A 21,251-nucleotide genomic window follows, 5' to 3' on the forward strand; every position below is an offset into this window, starting at 1 on the left:
AGCAGAACTTCGTAAACAGCTCGAATTTCTGACGTGTATAGAAAACGCCCAACCAGGCGCATGCTTTAATGAGATCAAGGGTGTCAAAGCCCAGCTTGAAAAAATGGACACAGATAAGTATAGTGCGGCAGTTATTCGGGCGCGGACGGAACAGCTGTGGGCGGGGGAAACTCCAACAAAGCGTGCGTTATCAGACGAGAAACGATACGCGTGCCGAAAGGAAATACGAGAAATAAGAACTAGCACAGGTATTTCGGCGGACAGTAGTATAATCAAGAACGCAATCAGTGATCATTTCGCAGATATGCTTTGTCAGTCGCGAAAAACTGAACGGGGCTTCTATAGTGAATTCCTTCCACTTATGCCGAAACTTGAGGAAGAAGTTAAAACACGGCTTGAGCAGCCGATTTCCGTGAAAGAAATTGAAGATGCAATAGATGCCCTGCCAGCAGGTAAAGCCCCTGGCCCTGACGGACTGGCCGCAGCTTTCTACAAAGTGTTCAAACCGGCAATAGCCCAGGCTCTGCTGAAGGTTGTTGACGAAAGCTATGAGAAAAAACGTGTTCCGCTGTCTTTCACAACATCCCACGTAGTGCTAATTCCTAAAACCGATGACCCTGATAAGCGCCTGTTGGTGGGGGATAAGCCTCACCAACGTCGACTACAAAATTTTCATGAAGGTGCTAGCGAAAAGATTGCAGGGTGTTATAACAACGCTTGTAGGCACACACCAAACATGCGGCATAAAAGGGCGAAGTATCGCTACTAACATACACGTGGCACGATCCATACTAGAATGGTGTGACTCACTTGATGACCGAGTGGCGATTATACAACTAGACATGGCAAAAGCCTTTGACCGCGTTTCTCACGATGTTCTGTTTGCCGTATTAGATCATGCAAATGTCGGCCGAATAATATTACAGGGCGTTAGAATGGCATAAAAAAGCTATACCACACGGATTGTTGTGAATGGAGTACTCACTGAAAGCCTCCAAGTGCGATCTTCTGTGAGGCAGGGTTGTCCACTGTCGCCATTGTTATTCGAAGCCTACCTTAAACCCCTTTGCTTGGCCATCCGGAATAATGAATGCATAACGGGATTCACGGTACAATCAGTGCATTTGAAAATCCTGGCTTATGCCGACGACATCGCTGTCTTTTGTGCAAATAGAGAAAGTATTTGTGAGGTGACGAATGTAGTACAGAAATTTTGCAGCTGCACAGGTGCCCAGATAAACTGGGAAAATGCTGCGGTTTCTGGCATGGTAGCTGGGGGGTCACACCCGAACACTATTCTCGGATGCGCTGGTCAACCACTCCAGCATTGTATCTAGGAGTGCCCCTTGATTCTTACCGGGACCCAGATCCGTACTGGCATGACCAAGCATCGAGGGCCAAGGAAAAAAGTGATGCGTGGCAAGGAAGGCAGTTGTCCATGTTCACGCGTGCCACTATATGTAATCTGTTCCTCACTGCTAAAGTGTGGTACGTGATGAATGTGCTCAGTGCTTCGAGGACAAACATACAAAAACTTCACCGTGTTTTTGCCATTTTCATTTGGGCGTCGACCTGGGAAAGGACGAGCCGAACAAATTTGTTTCTTACCGTAAAAAAAGGAAGGCTTGGTCTGGCGCATTTATTTTTGCGACAAGTTGTCTCGCGTTTCATGTACCTTCGTGACCAAAATGATGTCTTCCTCAGAACAGTAATCCAAGTTCGCCTTGGTCGACTCCGTCCTAATTTTCTTGTCAGTTCGTGTGTCAATGTAGGTGGTACAGTGAGAGGGTACTTGCGAGAAGTGGTGCTCGCGTACAGATTGCTGCATGTGCGCTTTTCCATGGAGTATTTGTGCAATGTTAAGCTGACAAAACTGTGTGCGGACCTAGTGGACACAATGCTTCCTGTACCGATATACCGTTTGTCGCACTGTCCAGGCCCAGGAGATGATGTACTCAAGAGAGTTAAGAAGATGCCAATATCACCACCAGTCAAATCATTTTTCTTTAAACTCAACACTAGCACATTATCAGTCAAAACATGGATGCACGCTAAAGGCCTGTTCGTCCCTTGGTCAACAAACTGTTTCTTGTGTAAAAGTCCAGAGACGATAGAACAAGTGTTTTCGGACTGTTGGGATGCCATTTTTTTCTGGGATGTGCTTCAGAGAACTTTAAAAAAAGAGCTACCTCTAGATGCATATGGCATACGATTTTTACCTTTTCCTAATACAGAGGAGTTTCCCTTTGATACAATAATGCTCCTGGGCCTCCACAGCTTGTGGAAAACCAGAATGCAGTTTAACAATGCAGATATACAAGTCAATCCTGTACGAGAACATTTCATACACAGTGTTGTGCGGTTCAGGGAAGTGCATATGACACTCCCCGAGCAGCCACAATGGATTCATGTGCTTGACAGTTTGGTAAAACTGAAAAAGTTTTAACCCGCCGTGTCACGCGAAAGTGTGCTGGCACGTTTTATTGTTCATCGTCTTGTTTTGAATGTCCAAGTCGGCAAAAAAGAAAAAAAAAGCGTAGCGCAGTTGGTTAAAGCGCACGTGGGGGTTCCGAAGGATCAAGGTTCGATTCCCTCTGGAGACAATTTTTTGTTTAATTTTAACTTCATCCTCAAGAAGGCAAGGAGAATTATCATACGTTTTACGAAACAGGGTGTGGCGCTGTTGTTTAAAGCGCTCGGCTGGGGATCCAAGGGATGGAAGTTCGACTTCCAATAGAGGCAAGAAGTATTTGTTTTTGTTGTGAGTTTTGGTTGATGACATCATTTGATTGACAGCTATAGTGGGACGTCAGGACGCTTATCGCCGCGGTATGATCCATTAAAGACTTTCGCCTTAAATGGCGGAACCGTTACAGAATCTGACATTTCGCCCTTGTTAGTGCCCAGCGATTGCCCATACAACAGAGGCTTTTGTTTGCAGGCTTGGCCAGCGCTGTACCTACATTGCATTTCAGCACTACAATGACCCCTCAGAGGACGCTTTTGACTTTTTCAGCATAATGCAAGTATTATGATGGCACTTGAATTGCTGATGTCGTTCTCTGCTCAGCTGTCGCGTGAAGCATCCAGTTCCTCCAGTAAATCGCGACCCACCCCCAGATAATAGTCGGGACCTAAATAATTGTTGTATATGCTGAGTGCATCATGAGGAAGGCCGGTCTGGACGAGTCTTCAGCTGGAGTGAAAATTGCTGGGAAACGTAACAACAACCTTAGATATGCGGATGATACCACTTTATGGCAGAAAGGGAAGTGGAACTCATGAGTCAATTCTGATGCGTGTACAGGAAGAGAATGAGAAGTTTGGTCTTAAACTAAACATTAAAAAGACAAAGATCATGGCATCTTGTCCTATCAAGTCCTGGAGCATGAAGGGACAAGGAGTGAAAGCTGTGAAAGTTTTTCTCTTCTTGGGCTCCAAGATTATACCGGAAGAAGACTGCAGCCAAGAAATTAGGAGGCGCCTGCTTCTGGGAAAAAGAGCCATGGCTAGCCTTGACCGCCTAGTAAAGAGCAGAGACATTAGACTGACAACCAAGATCCGTATAGCTCGTGCTATAGTCTTTCCAGTTGTGATGTATGGGTGCGAGAGTTGGACTGTGAAGAAGGCTGACCGCCGAAGAATTGACACGTTTGAATTGTGGTGCTGGCGGAGACACTTGAGAGTTCCTTGGACGGCCAGAAGATCAAATCAGTCGATATTGTCGACCGTAAACCCCGACTGCTCATTGGAGGGTCCAATTCTAAAGTTAAAACTCAGCTACTTTGGTCATCTGATGAGAAGAGGGGAGTCGCCGGAGAAAGATTTGATGTTGGGAAAGATTGAGGGTCACCGGAGAAGGGGTAGGCAGCGAACACGATGGTTAGATGGCATCCTCGAGGCGCTGCAGATGAAGTTATGTTATGTTAGGAAGATAGTGAGAGACCGGAAAGTGGGACGTGATATGGTCCATAGGGTCACAAAGAGTCGGACATGACTGAACGACTGAACTGAACTGAAATTAGTCGAGACCTAAAAGTACTGCGAGTGCAATTGGCCGAAATGCTGATGTCTTTTTCTGCTCAGGTGTGGCGTAAAACATCCAATTCCTCCAGTTAATCGCGATCCGCCCCTGATAATAGTCGAGACCAAATAAATATAGACTGGAACTTACTTCTCTCACAAAGGACACAGGTAGCAGTAGAGGCAGATTTTTATCAGCGTTTTTACGACTGAAAAAAATAAGCCGGGCATACCCTTCTGAACTATTGTCACTGAATCTAGGTGTTTGCAGCATTATAGCGAATTCTTGCAGAAGAAATTGATATTATTAGTATTGAATGACCGGTTCAGGACCAGGAAGCGTGGTGAAGTAGTACAGTTTTTGCGGAGCAACCAATAGATCGTTTATGGTTTTGCAATCGACAACGAAGATTTAGTCTACACAGTGCAACAGCGTGAATGTTTGAGTTTTGTAAATTATGCATTGAATTCGAGATTGCTGCCAGACCTCCTGTGGTGAACATTTTAAATGTTATGGTTCACTATAATTCACTTTTATCGTTTTCAATGGCTAGTCATTTTTTGAAATGGAATGACATTTGTAAAACTTGTACAGTCTTGTGTTGTGTGATATATTTCGATTGTATCCACCAGACGTTAGAACTGTTCTAAAGCGCGAAAGGTAAATAACGTTTTACGTAGGTTTAAGACATTTCAGTGGTTTTAAAGTCACGCTGCTCCAAACAAGATAACAATAAGGTTGTTTTAAATTATTTTGAGCTACACGAACAAGGTCTACATTTTACTCAAGAGCTACCCCGCAGGAGTATTTAGAAGTTTTTAGACCTTAAACTTCAGGTCTTTGGATGCCATGCGTGTTGGGAATACCTACCAAGTGCAGAAAAAAACTTCCGTCCAAGTCTGCACGCTGCAAAATAGTAAAAATGGCAATAGCATCTTCATACATGAACTCGGCTATCCAAAATTTGTGTGTGCATTAAATACAGAGAAGTTTTCACAGTCAGGGCGCCGGCTTTTTACAGCAGGCTTCCCATTGCCGCTCTCAACAGCTGTTGCCAAGGCAGGATTCAAGAGCGAAAAATAAGAACACAAAGTCTGAGGTTTGCGGTAGAACATGTAATGTTCAGGACAGTGGAGGTGCCTTGTTTTCATAAGATTTCACACCATCTCAAGAAAGTAGCAAACAGGCATTCTGCGGGAGGTGGTTCGTTCGAAACCCGCCGCCGGACACCCACCGGTAAAAATGGGTACAAGCGTCCCCCGGCCTGGCGCCCGGCTCTCACAGGGGTGTGCGCTTGGAAGAGGCTCCGCAAACCCCGCTGCGCTCCCTCTGGGGCAAAATAGTTTCGAACACTTCAGCCTGCAAAGGTGGTTCGAGTTACCGTGTTTCACGGGGTTCAAAACTGAAAACGAGTCGTGTCCTGCACACGCGAAAACTCAGAAAATGCCTTGTTTCAAGTGCGAAACGCTTTAAGCCAGCGTGTCGAAAGACGTAAAGGTTCACTGTCGCTGATGAAGTTCACTTCTCAGAGATCACTGCAGTCCCACGGCAAGTCCGGATTTCCGGCCTGTCTGACTTTGCGAGAAAAAAAAAAAAAGGGCCACATAATGGGCTGTTGCCGCGCAAGGCGGACTTATTGTTGTCCGATGGCGGAACGAATCACTGCCACATCGGCGCAACTATTTGGGCCGTGAACCCTTTTCCCAAGCATTTCACCCCAGAAGAGCCGAGCACCAGGCCGGGGGACGCTTGTACCCATTTTACCGGTGGGTGTCCGGCGGTGGGTTTCGAACTGGCCACCTCCCGCAGCCGAGACGGGCGCCCAAACCACTCGGCCACGACTCGGCTTTTTTTTTTTATAGTCGTATGTTGGTTGCACCAAGGCTCAGAGGGAGAGCCAAGACGAACATGAACCACCTTTGCAGGTTGCGAAGTTGTTCGAAACTAGGTTTGGCCCACCAGGGGCGCAGCGGGGTTTACGGAGCTTCTCCCAAGCGAATACCCCTAGGAAAGCCGAGCGCCAGGCCGAGGGACGCTTGTACCCATTTTCACCGTTTTGTTTTTTTTAGGACTGCTGCAGCTGAGGCTCTAAGGGAGCACTTCAGGTGAGGGTCAAAGGAAGTACCTTTGCAAGACAAACAGAACCACCTTTGCAGGCTGCGAGGTTCGAAACTGGGTTTGGGCCCACTGCGGAGGAGGGGCGCGCAGCGGGGTTTACGGAGCTTCTCCCAAACGTACACCCCTGTAAAAGCCGAGCACCAGGCCGGGGGACGCTTGTACCCATTTTTACCGGTGGGTGTCCGGCGGTGGGTTTCGAACTGACCACCTCCCGCAGCCGAGACGGGCGCTTTCCTAGGTAGCACAAAGTGGGCTATGAAGGCGGGCCCCTGGTGGGTCCGATGTAGGCAATGCAGGACAGCCCCGGTGGGCTCAATGTGGGTGCTGCAAGAGGGGCCGACGTAGGCCTGAAGGGTCTGTCGACAAAGCCCCAAAGGTCCCCACTAGGGACCGATGCAGGCAGCCCTTGCGGGGCTCCGTACATTTTTCCCGCATCGACAAAAGGGCACATCCCGCCAACTGCCCACGATGGTCCTACTTTGGACAGATTCGGGCAGCCTCTCTGGATGAACATTTATTTTTTTTATTTCGTTTAGCCCCTCAGATAATGACATAGGACCGATGCGGGTTCTATAGAGCAAGCCGCACTTGGGCTTTCCCACATTATTCTCATAGGGTTCCGACGCAGTAAATTGATGGAAAGCCCCTGTCCAAGTTCTCCCACCCATTATCTATGCACATAATTAAGTAATTATTTTATGCATGTGTGCCCTTTCTAAACAGCCACAAGAATAAATTTTACAATATTTCATAACATTAATCTAGCCTAAATGACTTCGTGTGAATCTTGTTCAGGCTATGGAGATGTGTGTTCTGAACAGTAATATTGTGCTGAGTGTTGCAGGCTATCCCCAGAAACCATATTAGGAGCAACAGTTAGCAATCAGTATGTTTTAGCATTTTTAGCTCAATTTGCATGAGCGCGAGAACTAAAGCCGCGTATTATTTTTAACCGACTAAACATGGCAACAACTGTTATACAAATCATCTATAATAGTAATATGGGGCAACATCTAATACAAATAGAGGTCGGAAAGAATCATTACACAATTGCACGCACGCCTTCTAGCCCCATTGCGGCCGATGTGGTACCTACAGCGGTTTTGTATGGGCAGCCCCAATTGGGCTGAGTGTTGTTTTTGAACCTAAAAGCCACTTGCTGTTGCACGTGCCTTCAAATTCCCCACAAGGGACCGATTTTGGTATCATGCGGGTCGGCCCGCCTTCCAGCCCCATTACGGCCCATGTGAGATATAAAGCAGTTTTGTGTGGGCAGCCCCAATTGGGCTGGGTGTTGTTTTTGAACCTAGAGCCCACCTGCGGTTGCACGTGCCTTGAAGTTTTCCACAAGGGCCAATTTTGGTACCTTGAGGGCACGCCCGCCTTCCAGTCCCATAACAGCCTAGGTGGGACCTACCGCAGTTTCGCTAAGGCTGCCTCATTTGGACTTCTCGAGGGCTTGCCCAAATAGAGCTCTTATTCATATTTCACCTGCCCTCAAGTAACCTACAAGGGGCCGATTGGGGCAGCAAGTGGGCAAGTCCGTTTTTTTTGCCACGCTATGGCCGATGTAGGTCCCACAAAGATTTTATGAGGGCGGTCTCATTTCGAATCTGTGAGGGCTTTCCTATAAAGAGCCCACACTCAGGTTGGATTGCCCTTAAATATCCGACAAAGTACCCTTGTGGTCTGGATGCAGGAATGTGCTCTGCATTAGCCCGAGCAAGCTGCTATGGGACCCATGCAGAAGGAACAGGGGCAAGCCCAAATGGGGCTTGCCCACATTTGCCCCATCGGGGACCGATGCAGGTTTTATGGTGGTTGCCCCAACCCCACTTGACTACATCAGACATACTGGGTCCCCACATTCTGTGCTACCTGGGTTGCTTCCATACTTGCGGTGATCGAAGACGTGGTCGCCAAATCAGGCACGGGACTAACCATGTTCTATGTGTCATTGGAGTGTTGTATACTATCCCACTTTCCTCTTGGAAGACTTACGTCGAGAGGAGTAGCTGCTGTATTAACGGGCACTCGGCGAGAATGCTCTAAATATTGCCATGTGCTAGCGCCGCGCGGCCACCGTGCTTGGTGCCGACGATGACGAAGCGGTTGTTGGCTCGAGAGGCGCGTTGGTGCTGGACTCTGTTTTTGGAGCTTGAAACCGATATTATTCTCGGGTCCTCATCCACGTGTACCTTCACGGCCCCGTCTACTTCAGCCCAGACGAAGACAAGTCCACTTGTCGAAACGGCTCATCTGCGAACTGAGGCGTACCCCGTTTACCCTTGTTCAGTTCTTCATACCGTGCACACCATCTTCTCGTTCTACCTGGATTCACGGCTCCCTGCTGCTTGAATTTTGACACTGGTCGAAGTGCCATCGATGATTCCTTCTCCAGCGGACGACCCGACTTGGCCGCCTCTCTTGACCACTCTTGTTCATCGTGCAAATCGGTGGCTCCAAGGCTTGCCTCCCAAGACCTTCCGTCTTGACGAATAGCCTATAGCTTCCACCCTAGCTATGGCAAGGACGCCGCTCACCCATACCACGATTGCCCCTTCCACCCCTACGTCCTGTCTCATCCTTCAGACTCCAAGCACCCTTAAGCCATTTCACGGCGAGCAGTTCGAAGACGCCGAGGACTGGCTAGCACACAACAAAAGGGTCGCGACGTTTCACGGCTGGGGCGATGGTGCAAAAAGATAAGCGAAATACCAACCCTCCTAGAGCAAGTATTTTGAAAATTTTGCGCTCGAGAAATAGTGTCCGGCATCGCATACGCTACTTGTAGGTCGTCAATTAAAAATTCATGGGCAATGCCAGCGCCCACGTACACTTAGTGACTGCAGGATAGCATCTTCAGTACATACGACAATGCATACACATCAAAGAGAAAAACAGGATATCTGAATTAAAAAAATTACCGACGATTACGTTACTTCCTAATGCGAAATTTGAGCGCAGCCAATAAGCTGTTTCACCATTTCGATAGATTGAGGCAAAGAAATCGAGCAACACATGTATGCGCTGTCACAGAATGTTTTTTATTTTTCACACGTATTCCTTTAACAAAGACTCCCTTCTCGGCGGCGGCGATGAGCTTCCGCTTCAGCCTCGCTTACACCTGGTTGCTCTCGACGGTGGCGATGAGCCTCCGCTTCGGCGGTGCGAACGGCAGGGTCTTTTTGACGGCGGCGATGAGCTTCTGCTTCAGCCTCGCTTACTGCTCTGGATTCTGACGGCGACGGCGCTGGGCCTCTGCTCTGGCAGCTCGTTTAGCAGCAGCAGCAGCAGCAGCAGCAGCAGCAGCAGCAGCAGCAGCAGCAGCAGCAGCAGCAGCAGCAGCAGCAGCAGCAGCAGCAGCAGCAGCAGCAGCAGCAGCAGCAGCAGCAGCAGCAGCAGCAGCAGCAGCAGCAGCAGCAGCAGCAGCAGCAGCAGCAGCAGCAGCAGCAGCAGCAGCAGCAGCAGCAGCAGCAGCAGCAGCAGCAGCAGCAGCAGCAGCAGCAGCAGCAGCAGCAGCAGCAGCAGCAGCAGCAGCAGCAGCAGCAGCAGCAGCAGCAGCAGCAGCAGCAGCAGCAGCAGCAGCAGCAGCAGCAGCAGCAGCAGCAGCAGCAGCAGCAGCAGCAGCAGCAGCAGCAGCAGCAGCAGCAGCAGCAGCAGCAGCAGCAGCAGCAGCAGCAGCAGCAGCAGCAGCAGCAGCAGCAGCAGCAGCAGCAGCAGCAGCAGCAGCAGCAGCAGCAGCAGCAGCAGCAGCAGCAGCAGCAGCAGCAGCAGCAGCAGCAGCAGCAGCAGCAGCAGCAGCAGCAGCAGCAGCAGCAGCAGCAGCAGCAGCAGCAGCAGCAGCAGCAGCAGCAGCAGCAGCAGCAGCAGCAGCAGCAGCAGCAGCAGCAGCAGCAGCAGCAGCAGCAGCAGCAGCAGCAGCAGCAGCAGCAGCAGCAGCAGCAGCAGCAGCAGCAGCAGCAGCAGCAGCAGCAGCAGCAGCAGCAGCAGCAGCAGCAGCAGCAGCAGCAGCAGCAGCAGCAGCAGCAGCAGCAGCAGCAGCAGCAGCAGCAGCAGCAGCAGCAGCAGCACAGCAGCAGCAGCAGCAGCAGCAGCAGCAGCAGCAGCAGCAGCAGCAGCAGCAGCAGCAGCAGCAGCAGCAGCAGCAGCAGCAGCAGCAGCAGCAGCAGCAGCAGCAGCAGCAGCAGCAGCAGCAGCAGCAGCAGCAGCAGCAGCAGCAGCAGCAGCAGCAGCAGCAGCAGCAGCAGCAGCAGCAGCAGCAGCAGCAGCAGCAGCAGCAGCAGCAGCAGCAGCAGCAGCAGCAGCAGCAGCAGCAGCAGCAGCAGCAGCAGCAGCAGCAGCAGCAGCAGCAGCAGCAGCAGCAGCAGCAGCAGCAGCAGCAGCAGCAGCAGCAGCAGCAGCAGCAGCAGCAGCAGCAGCAGCAGCAGCAGCAGCAGCAGCAGCAGCAGCAGCAGCAGCAGCAGCAGCAGCAGCAGCAGCAGCAGCAGCAGCAGCAGCAGCAGCAGCGGCAGCGGCAGCGGCAGCGGCAGCAGCAGGAGGACTTCCAGCGGTCGTCTCGCTCATGGCTCAGAAAGAACTGGCAGATCATTTCGCAGTGGCAAACGGCAGCAGCAATTTCGGCTCGGGCGGTGCACATATACAGATCCGCCACCCATCTCTGATTGCCACCGCACAGGGGTTGCATTGGAGCTGGAGCGAAGAAAGGAATTAAGTTCGAGCCGGCGCTTTGACAACCGGAGACTCGCAGGAAGAGGGGGAAGGGGGCGGCGTGTACACCCAGCGGCAAACGATGGGGGCAGAGGCGCGCGTAGCAAGCGGACAACGCAATAAAGGGAGGAGGGAAGAGATAGCAGCGACTGACTGATGCTGCTGACGCCGAGAGTGAGTCAACCCCAGCTGCGGAGTTGGTTTCAGGGACAACGCCGCCGATGCCGACGCAAACAATATGATACCCTCGCTTCCGCAGCGCCAAGAACCAGGTCTAGCCGTGGGAAGGTGGTTACGTATTCGTTGACGTGCCGGGGCCTACGTGAAATAACCGGTGCGTCGGCAACTGAAGAGCACCCTATCCGCCACACAGGAACAGGGGGGGGACCCTCCCCTCCTCTTTCTGCATGGCGGCGACGGTGTTCTATGCAGTCACGTTATCTTGACTCCCTAGCGGCGTCAGCGGCATCCAGCGGTATCAGTCGGTCGCTGCTAGCGCTAGGGGGATGAAAGGGGGGCGGAGCTGATTACGAGGCCGACGACGACGCCGACGCGAAACCGAGGAACGGACGCCAAAGAGCTGCGCTCTAAAATCCGAAACGTCTACTTCAGCCTTGAAGACGCTGCTCGGAGGTGATTCGAGAACCGCGAGGCCACATTCTCTATGTGGCCAGCCTTACGAAGCCAGCTCCTCGGTACGTACGCCAACAATGATCGCCGGGAGAACGCGGAACGTGCCCTGACCTCTCGAGTCCAACGTCCGAACGAAGGGGTCGCAATGTACGTTGAAGATGTCATGCGTCTTTGTCACAGCACCTACACGTCCATGGGTGAAGAGAAAAAGGTGCGGCACCTGATGCGCAGCGTCAAAGACCAGCTTTTTTCGGGCCTCGTGCCGAACCCACCCATCATCGTTGCGACGTCTCTGGCTGAAGCTGTGATCAATGAGAAACTGCTACAGCAGCGGTGCAGCCAGTACGCTCGGCCACTGAATTCCATCTCCACACTACCACCGACTTACCGCACCGACTACAATCCCGGGGCAGATCTAAACTCCCTTCACGACCTCATTCACACCGTGGTTCGCAATGAGCTGCAGCAACTTCACGGAACACTTCCGCCTGGCACGGCGTCTCTGGCGAGCGTCATCCGCGAAGATATCATGAACGCACTCAGGCCACCGATAAGTAGGTGCAGTCGTTCAACCGCCGCCCCCGTGCTTCACCCAGCTGATGATTTAGGCTGATGTCACATGCCGCCCAGCGCTGCTTCCTGCTCCTAAGCTTTACCCTCCACCTGAGGTCGCTTTGCACACTGCGGAACCGCTGCCCCTCTGGGCAGATCGGCGCCAGGCGCCCCGGAAGACTGATCTCTGGCGCGCTCCAGATAACCGCCCTCTATGCCACCACTTTGGCGAGGCAGGTCACCTCTACCAGCGGTGCCCTTATCGCCAGATGGGCCTGAGTGGATTTTCCCCCGACAGCCCTCGTCCGCGACCTGATCAGCGGCCTCAGGACATCGCCGAGTACGTCACCCGCAAGCATTGTCCACTACATTCTCCTCGTTGTGAGTCGCGCTCGCCTTCGCCACGCCGCTCTTCGCCCTGGGGGCCACCACACCATGGTTCCTCGAGCCCTCGTTGGGAAAACTTGCTCCGGCGACCTTTTGGGGGCGGCGTCGCCGCACACCGATTCGCCGCGGAGTTTTCACCGCAGCACCGCTCGATTTGCCCCGACGTCGAACGCCGAATTCCAGTCCAGCTTTTGCCGCACAACCAGATCGCCCCGACGTCGTCCGCATTGCCGACGAGTTATCACCGCCGTGTCGATTGAATCGCCCCGATGCAGACCGCACAACTGCCACCCAGCTTCCACCGCCATACCACTCGCTTCACTCCGAACCGACGTCGACAGGCCCTGGTCTGTGCCGGGTCTCCCTAGATGTCTCTGTTATCGCCGACACGAAGGAGGTCTTCGCTTTAGTTGATACGGGAGCCGGTTATTCTATCTTTAGCGGGCGGCTGACAAGGACACTGAGAAAAGCGATGAGGCATGGAATGGATCAGGCATACGTACGACAGGCGGATATGTGGTTGGATCACTGGGTATGTGTACGGCCAGGGTTATGGTGCGAGGGTGCACAATTGTCGCCACCTTTTTGTTCTACGCGAATGATGATGCGAAGTTATTCTTGCAATCGACTTCTTTCGTGAGCACGCATGCGGTGCCACTATAGATCTCCCAAACAGCTTGGTGACGTTTTCCGCAAAGCGGGTCACCGAAAAGCATGAGTACCATGGGTCCCACTCCCCGCTGCGAGTCGCCGATGACAGCCTCACAGTGCCCCCACGCTCCAGCATCCACGCGTGAGTTAGATGTGACGAGCCACAACACGGCCTCCGAGTTGTTGAGCCTAATGGCTCCCTCTCACTCACGTTAGGAGTTTCTGTGGCAAGAGGTCTTTGTTTTTCTCGTGGCAGAGAAACGAAGGTACTTTTCACCAATTTCTGCAATGAACATCAACATCTGTTCCGTGGCATTGTCGTTGCTTACGTCGACCATCTGCACGAAGTCGCCGAAGGTTTTGCTTCCGAGGAAGCTAAACGTCTGTCACCGAACCGGATGATACCGTACGCGCTGTGGACATCAATTCTAGCGATTCCTCCGCTGAAAAAAGGCAACTCAAGGATCTATTGCTGGAGTTTCGTGCGCGCTTCACGTCTTCGTCTAAAGTGCAGCAAACGTCCGTCATTAAACACCGAATTATCACGCATGAAGTCACTCAGCCTATCCTTCAGCAGCTCTATTGTGTGTCTCCTCGGGAGAAAGAAGCTATCCAACAGTAAGTCAGAGATGCTTGCCGATGGCGTCATTCAACCGTAAAGCAGCGCATGGTCGTCTCCTCTCGTCCTCGTCAAAAAAAGACGGAACAGTGCGTGTCTGCGTCGACTACCGGAATCTTAACAGTATGACAAAGAAGGTTGTCTATCCGCTGCCACGGATCGACGACTCTGTCGACCAACTTCGCCGAGCCAAAAACTTCTCCTCATCGACGAAGTTTATGAGAGGGACCATGAAAAAACATGCCTTCTAGACACCAGATGGGCCCTATTAATTTCGCGTTCTCTCATTCGGGTTCTGCTGCGCTCCTGCCCCATTCCAGGCAATGATAGACACTGTGTTCATAGGTCTGAAGTGGCAGACATGCCTTGTTTATATCGACGACGTGATAACCTTTTCGCCGACGTTCGCAGAACACCTGCGCCTCCTGAGAACTGTTCTCGAAACTGTTCAGTCTGCCAACCTTTCTCTCAAGCCTCAGAAGTGCCATTTCGGTTTCACGGAATTGAAGTTTCTTGGGCACATCGTCAGTGCTGATGGCATCCGAGCTGACCTTGGGAAATTTGCTGCCGTTGCTGCCTTTCCCGTCTCCGCCCAAAAAATGCAGTCCGGCGGTTTTTGTGGCAGTGCTCCTATTATCGCCGCTTCATCAAAAACTTTGCACAGATGGCCAGCCCTCTGAAACTCCTGACTCGAGATGACGCATCATTTGTCTTGGGCGCAGAGCAGCAGATGATTTTCGACGAGTTACGACGCCGGCTCCCGTCACTCCCGATCCTGGCACATTTCGACGACGATGCCGACATGGAGCTACACACGGATGCGAGCAATGTCGGCCTTGGTGCTGTTCTAGTTAAGCAACAAGAGGGGGTCGACAAAGTAATTGCCTACGCCATCCGTGCACGTTCCCGTGCTGAGTCCAACTATTCCACCACCGAAAAAGAATTTTCGGCGGTAGTATGGGCCACTGCCAAGCTCCGCCCATACCTTTATGCCGACCGTTTCGAGTGATCACTGACAATCACTCATTGTGTTGGATGAAAAACTTAAAGGACCCTTGCGCTTACCACATTGAGCATCGTGGTATCAGGAGTTTGATTTCGACGTTATTTATAAGTCCTGCCGAAAGCACACCGAAGCTGATAGCCTGTCCCGTGCTCCCGTCAACCCTCCTCCATCAGACGCCACCAACGACGATAGCTTCCTCGGAGCATTCAGTACGTCCGACCTCGTTTCCAGACAGCGTGCCGACGCCGAGCTGCGACTGATCATCGACCATCTTGAAAGTGGGCACCTTACAATACCCCGTTACCTTGCTCTGGACTGTCATCGTTCTGCCTCCGCAAATTCCGCCTTAAAGGAGGAATTTTACATCGAGTGCAAAAACATACCTGCTAGTCATACCGGCTATGGTCTTTCCAGTTGTGATGTATGGATGCGAGAGTTGGACTGTGAAGAAGGCTGACCACCGAAGAATTGACGCGTTTGAATTGTGGTGCTGGCGGAGACTCTTGAAAGCTCCTTGGACGGCCAGAAGATCAAATCAGTCGATATTGTCGACCATAAACCCTGACTGCTCATTGGCGGGTCAAATTCTAAAGTTAAAGCTCGGCTACTTTAGTCATCTGATGAGAATAGAAGAGCCGCTGGAGAAAGATTTGATGTTGGGAAAGGTTGAGGGTCACCGGGGATTGGGTAGGCAGCGAACGCGATGGTTTGATGGCATCCTCGAGGCGCTGCAGATGAAGTTATGTGATGTTAGGAAGATAGAGACCGGAAAGCATGGCGTGATATGGTCCATAGGGTCACGAAGAGTCGGACACTACTGAACAGCTGAACTGACTGACTGACTGAGTCATACCGGCTAATGTAAGGAACGAAATCCTTCTGGCCTGCCACGACGAACTAGCTTCCGGTCATGTTGGCTTTCTTGGGGCTGACCCTAAACCGAGCCCGGCAGAACTATTTCTGGTCACATCTTACTCAGAGTGGTAAACGTTACGTCTAGTCTTGTCGAATTTGGCAGCGGCCAAAAAAAAACCCGCGCTCAAGCCATCCGGCATATTGCAATCTATTGAGCCACCCCTCACACCATTCTTGCAAGTAGGCATGTATATTTTAGGCCCATTCCTTTATCCTCGAATGAACACAAGCAGAATCGTAGTCACCGGATTACCTGACATGTTAAGCTGAAACGAAGGCCCTTGCCCTAGGTACTGCCGGGGAAGTTTATTACTGCTGTATGAATGACATTTTGCTTAGACACAGTACACCGTCGACCATCATTACAGACCGAGGCAAGGCGTTTACATATTTTACCATCCAAAGGACGAGACACAGGGAAGAAGAGGACAGGACAAGGCTGGACTAGAAACTGACTGTTTATTGAACGAACGAAAACAAAGAACACTCCTTCCGAAAAGCACGCGCACAACCCAACCGGTGAAATGGGTGCCATTTCACCAGTTGGGTTGTGCGCATGCTTTTTGGAAGGAGTCTTCTTTGTTTTCGTTCGTTCAATAAACATTCAGTTCCTAGTCCAGCCTTGTCCTGTCCTCTTCTTACCGGTGCCTCGTCATTTGGCTGGTTAGATATGAACCCTTACCAACTTTCCAGTCATCAACCTTGTTGAAGGCATTTATAGCTCGGCTACTGTGGGACAACTTAACTCTCAGCCAAACTGATCATCGCACGGCAGCAGCCTATCACCCTCAAATAAATGGCCTAACGGAGCGACTCAACAAAACGTTGGAGGAGATGATTTTAATGCACATCGACGTTGAACATCAAATGTGGGACGAGATCCTGTCGTATGTCACCTTCGCCTACAATATGTCACTGCAGGAAACCCAGCAGTTTACACCGTTTCGTCTCGTATATGGCAGGCAGGTCAGCACGATGTTGGACGTGATGCTCCCGTGCGAGGATGAAGTGGTCGAAGCCGATACCACCCACTTCGCGAAACAAACCGAGCAAGCCCGTCAGCTGGCCCGCTTGCACATCAAGGAGCAGCATGCCTCCGACGCTCGACACTATAACCTTCGGCACAGGGAAGTCCACTTCGAACCAGGGGACCAAGTGTGGGTGTGGACCCCCTTGCCCCACAAAGGCTAGTGCGAAAAACTGCTACACCGGTATTTCAGACCTGCGCCGCTTAAACAGCGTTAACTACGAAGTTGTTTCCAGATGGGAGTGTGACCGTCAGTATTCGATGTCAGCGGCCTGAATTTGTGCATGAGGTGCGCCTAAACCCGTACTTTTCGCATTACTGAGTGTGTGTCAACGTCGCGTTTCGTAATCTTGACGCTTCCCGCAAGTGAGCCCTTGACCTATTGTACAGTTCACCTCACCCCTAATGTTTTTTCTCCTCTCACCTTGATATCGGGACGATGTTTTCTTTTGGCGGAGGGAATAATGCCACGTGCCTAGCGCCGCGCGGCCACCGTGCTTGGTGCCGACGACGACAAAGTGGTTGTTGGCTCGAGAGGCGTGCTGGTGCTGGACTCTGTTATCGGAGCTAGAAGCCGACCTTTCTCGGGTCCTCATCTATGTGTACCTTCACGGCTTTCAGTGGCTTGAGTCGTGGCAATATTAAGAACTGAGATAACAAAGGTGTTCATCTCGTTTCTCAAACTCTTGCTTACAAATGTGCACCGCAATTTTATAAGATGTCGATTCTTGGAGGAAGCAAAAATGAATAGGCGCAGTTGGGCTTCAAGCAATTCATATTGTTACGGACGACAAGGAAGAAGAAGCGGGCAGTGGCGCGGGAAGGAGCGCTCGCGCTAGGCCCGCGAAGATTTATTAAACATCATCTACCATCACCATCGGTCATGTTCTGTCTCCTGTCTTCATCGGTTTACCGCTTCGTAACATTTGGTTGGAGGTGCGGGGTACGACATCCCCATCCTCGCCTTGGAGCATTGAGGCCATCTTCAAGCCGGGACCATCACCGAGGGCCCAGGGACATCGCCGAGCAGCTTCGCCCGAGCCCTTCAAGCCCAGACTTGAACAGCTACCACCGCCCAGCCCCCAGCCCGGACCTGAAGACAAGGAGAACAGACATACGAATCAGAACCGAGACGAAGGACCCGAAAGACCCGAATGACCCGAAGGAACCGATGGACACGAACACGCAACCCCCGCCCAAGCTGCCTGACGTGACCTCGAGCCATTGGTCCCATGGACTCTGGTGACGGATGGTTGACAGCTCCAAGGGAGGCGGATCACCCACGCATCAGACATCGTACCGGAAAGCCGTTCTATTCTTCCTTCTTCCTCTTCTTCTTCAAGCATCCAGACATGCCCATCATCATGCCATAAAATCATTAACATCGCTAAACTTCCTCCTCCGCGATCGGGACGATCGCTCGGTGGCCCCGGGTCATGTTACGGACGACAAGGAAGAAGAAGCGGGCAGTGGCGCGGGAAGGAGCGCTCGCGCTAGGCCCGCGAACATTCATTAAACGTCATCTACCATCGCCATCGGTCATGTTCTGTCTCCTGTCTTCATTGGCTTACCGCTTCGTAACAATATCAAGAAAAAAGCTGGACTGCATTACCGCCACCTCCATTTCTCTGTACAAAGCTGAATATAAGTTCCTGTGCTCGCGACGTTCTTATCTTGGATCAGATAACATCTTATTTTCTCTTCTCTTTGCATATAAGGGTGGCTTGTCTATGTATATGTTGTTGCCAAGAGTAAAGCAGCCCCCGCCGTGGTGATGCAATGGTTAAGATGTCCGACTACTGTATCGGAGTACCCCGGTTGGATCCCTACCGCCAGCGGCTGCGTTTCGATGGAGGCAAACTGGAGTTGTGTCTGTGTACTGTGTGACCTCAGTGCACATTAAAAACCACAAGTGATCAAAATTACCGGCGTCCTTCTCTACGGCATCTTCATAGCCGGAGTCGCTTTAGGACGTTATACTTTGCAAACCCAAACCAAGAGTAATGTAGTTGTTAGTAGGGCCTGTCCTTAGCTCTTCTCCGAGGATCGTCTACTGTTTGCACTCATTAGTTAGCTTCGGAAAATCAGAGCCAGCTCGGCCCAAGTGACATTTCATTGATGAACCGAGGTGCTGAGGCACGCAAGCGTCAATTTTGCTCAGCCGCTCTTGTGTAAACTATTCGCGTATGCGCGTCATATTTACTGTCTAAAAATATAGACACCGTGAAATTTGGGCAGGTGCTATTTTGCGCGTAACAGCCTTGGACAAATATGATTGAACCTTCTAATCCGGAAAGGTGACCAAGTAAAATTCCTGGTTGAGAATATGTGCAAACTTGCCGTGGAGCGTTCTTTGTAGGAACCTGTAAAAGTTGTAAGTTTCTTGCCTCCCAACAGGTGTGTCCCCTGACCCATGTGGGAAAAACGAGGTGTGGAAGCAATGCGTGAGCAGCTCATGCTCTGAGGCCACCTGCGAGAAGCGCGTCATCGGTCAACGTTGCACAGCGGACTGCCGGACAGGATGTTTCTGCGCCCCCGGCTTCTTCCGCAACGCCTATAGCAAATGCGTCACCGAGGACCACTGCCCAGTCTACCTAGGGCGCGCATCCTTGCCATCGGTGAGCAGATACGCTAGGATATGTCTGTAACAGCGCGGTAACCTTAAGTGTCTCTATGTAAAAACAGCGTAAGAAAGGGGCTCCTAAATGGCTTCTAGCCATCACATCCTACGTACGGCACCAGTAGACGCTTTTGAAACCAATGTTTTCAGGTCACTGAGCTAAGTTAGGAGTTTAAATGGAGGCTGCATGCAAGTGACGACTTATGAGTACACATTTGACAGATACGTGGGGAATTCACCCTACTAATATTGTCTAGAAAAGGGATATAACCGGTGACGTGATTGTGTCCCAATGGCCTACGCCATTACTGTAAGATGGCCGTATCAAATTTAGAGGTTCAGGTTCAGCAAGTTTTCTGCTTCTACAATTTTAGAAACAGTTGGTAGTCATTTCTGTTTGCTTCTGCATCCATGCCTATGATTTCTAAACTAATAAACGGTGTAGCCCTAGCTCATGGCAAATCCTGTACCAAAGGTGAACTACAGACTTGCAATCATCACGCCAGCTGGCTGTTTCAAGCCTACCAAATTGGCTAGAAATAAAAGTAGCATTGGAGTTGACCTTCTAATTTCTGAAGAGCAGATATATATGAGACGCATCCAGTGCACCTAGTGAATATGCTTCGTCTTAATGGAGTTTTTAATGTTCATTTTTCTTGTCGGATGGTTTCCAAACACTTCCTGTCATGTAGTTCGGCGTGGGAGAAAACCAAGAGGCTAATTGAAGGTGATGATAGAAAAACAATTATTTATAGGAGAATTATATACAGAGAGAAAACGTGTGATGAGAAATAAATTTACAAAAAAAATTTGCGCTATTTTACTCATTGACCTAACTGGTTAGAGCCTAAGTAGAACCAGGTTACATGACTGCCCATTGAGCCCCAGCTCCGACTGAACTGCACTTGCTTTGATCACATCCCGTTTTCCGCACTCACACAACAAAAAACATAGGCTTTCATTTTTCAGGAGCTGGCTCCACATATCAATTGTCCCAGGAAAAAATAGTATGCTAAATGGGCAGAGCCCCATGGATTATCCTCAGCCTCTAGCTCAGGGTGCCTCTAGTACTACAAATTACATCTACCAGAGTACGGCAACATTCTTTCTCTGGTAAGAGTATCGAACCCGCTCCCGCCGGGAGGCACTCTTCCCGCTTTAGGCCCAGCCACGCTCAGACGGCAGGTTGAATCCTTCTCACAAATGCACTGCCACGCACCACCCATACTTGACCTCAACAACAACATCGAAAGAGAAAAACCACAGGCGCTATGCCGAAGACCCATAACAGGGGAAAAAGGAAGTGTCTGGCTTCCACAATCTGAAAACTATACCCGTGTCAGATCATAAGTTCCTCCTCGGGAACTCTTTGCCACATCAGCGAACAACAGAAATAGACTGCTTCGCACTCCAAAAGTCACAGTGTAAGAAAAGGGCTTAAGTGCCATGTGAGGAGTCGCTGGAGAAAGATTTGATGTTGGGAAAGGTTGAGGGTCGCCGGAGAAGGGGTAGGCAGCGAACGCGATGGTTAGGTGGCATTCTCGAGGCATTGCAGATGAAGCTATGTGATGTTAAGTTGATAGTGAGAGACCGGAAAGCATGGCGTGACATGGTCCATAGGGTCACGAAGAGTCGGACACGACTGAACGCCTGAACTGAACTGTGTTTTCGGCCATCTTGAAGGGTGCCATATGTGCGACAACCAGGCAGCGCGGCATAGATGGCATTCCGGCTAAAAGGTTCTCTTAACGCCGTCGTGAGCCTCCCCTCTACAAACGCGTCTGTGTAAAAGGGCACTGTGTTCAAAATACAAGAAGCAAACAGATGGGTGGCGGCGGCACGCAAAGACGCGCACTTTGAAGTGATCAGCCTCAAGCGGCGGCCCTACGAGCCCCTTCTAGGGGTATAACATAGCTTATTATCAGCTAGTTCATACTAACTACACCAACAGGAATGCTCAACATTCGCTGCAGCAATGTCCGTCCTCTC

General features: G+C 51.0%; 1 protein-coding gene across 1 annotated transcript in view; it reads left to right on the plus strand.

Moving 5' to 3' along the window:
- The window catches only part of LOC146188059 (mucin-6-like), a 94,313-nt gene that overhangs the window by 12,965 nt on the left and 60,097 nt on the right, over positions 1 to 21,251 (plus strand). Inside the window, exon 2 of the mRNA XM_084603620.1 lies at positions 19,040 to 19,260. Within this exon, the coding sequence (XP_084459746.1) occupies positions 19,040 to 19,260 (221 nt within the window). The remainder of the gene's footprint in view (positions 1 to 19,039; positions 19,261 to 21,251) is intronic.

The sequence above is a fragment of the Amblyomma maculatum genome, chromosome 5 (genome assembly GCF_055883805.1).
Source record: "Amblyomma maculatum isolate TAMU_Amacu chromosome 5, ASM5588380v1, whole genome shotgun sequence".
Taxonomy (NCBI): domain Eukaryota; kingdom Metazoa; phylum Arthropoda; class Arachnida; order Ixodida; family Ixodidae; genus Amblyomma; species Amblyomma maculatum.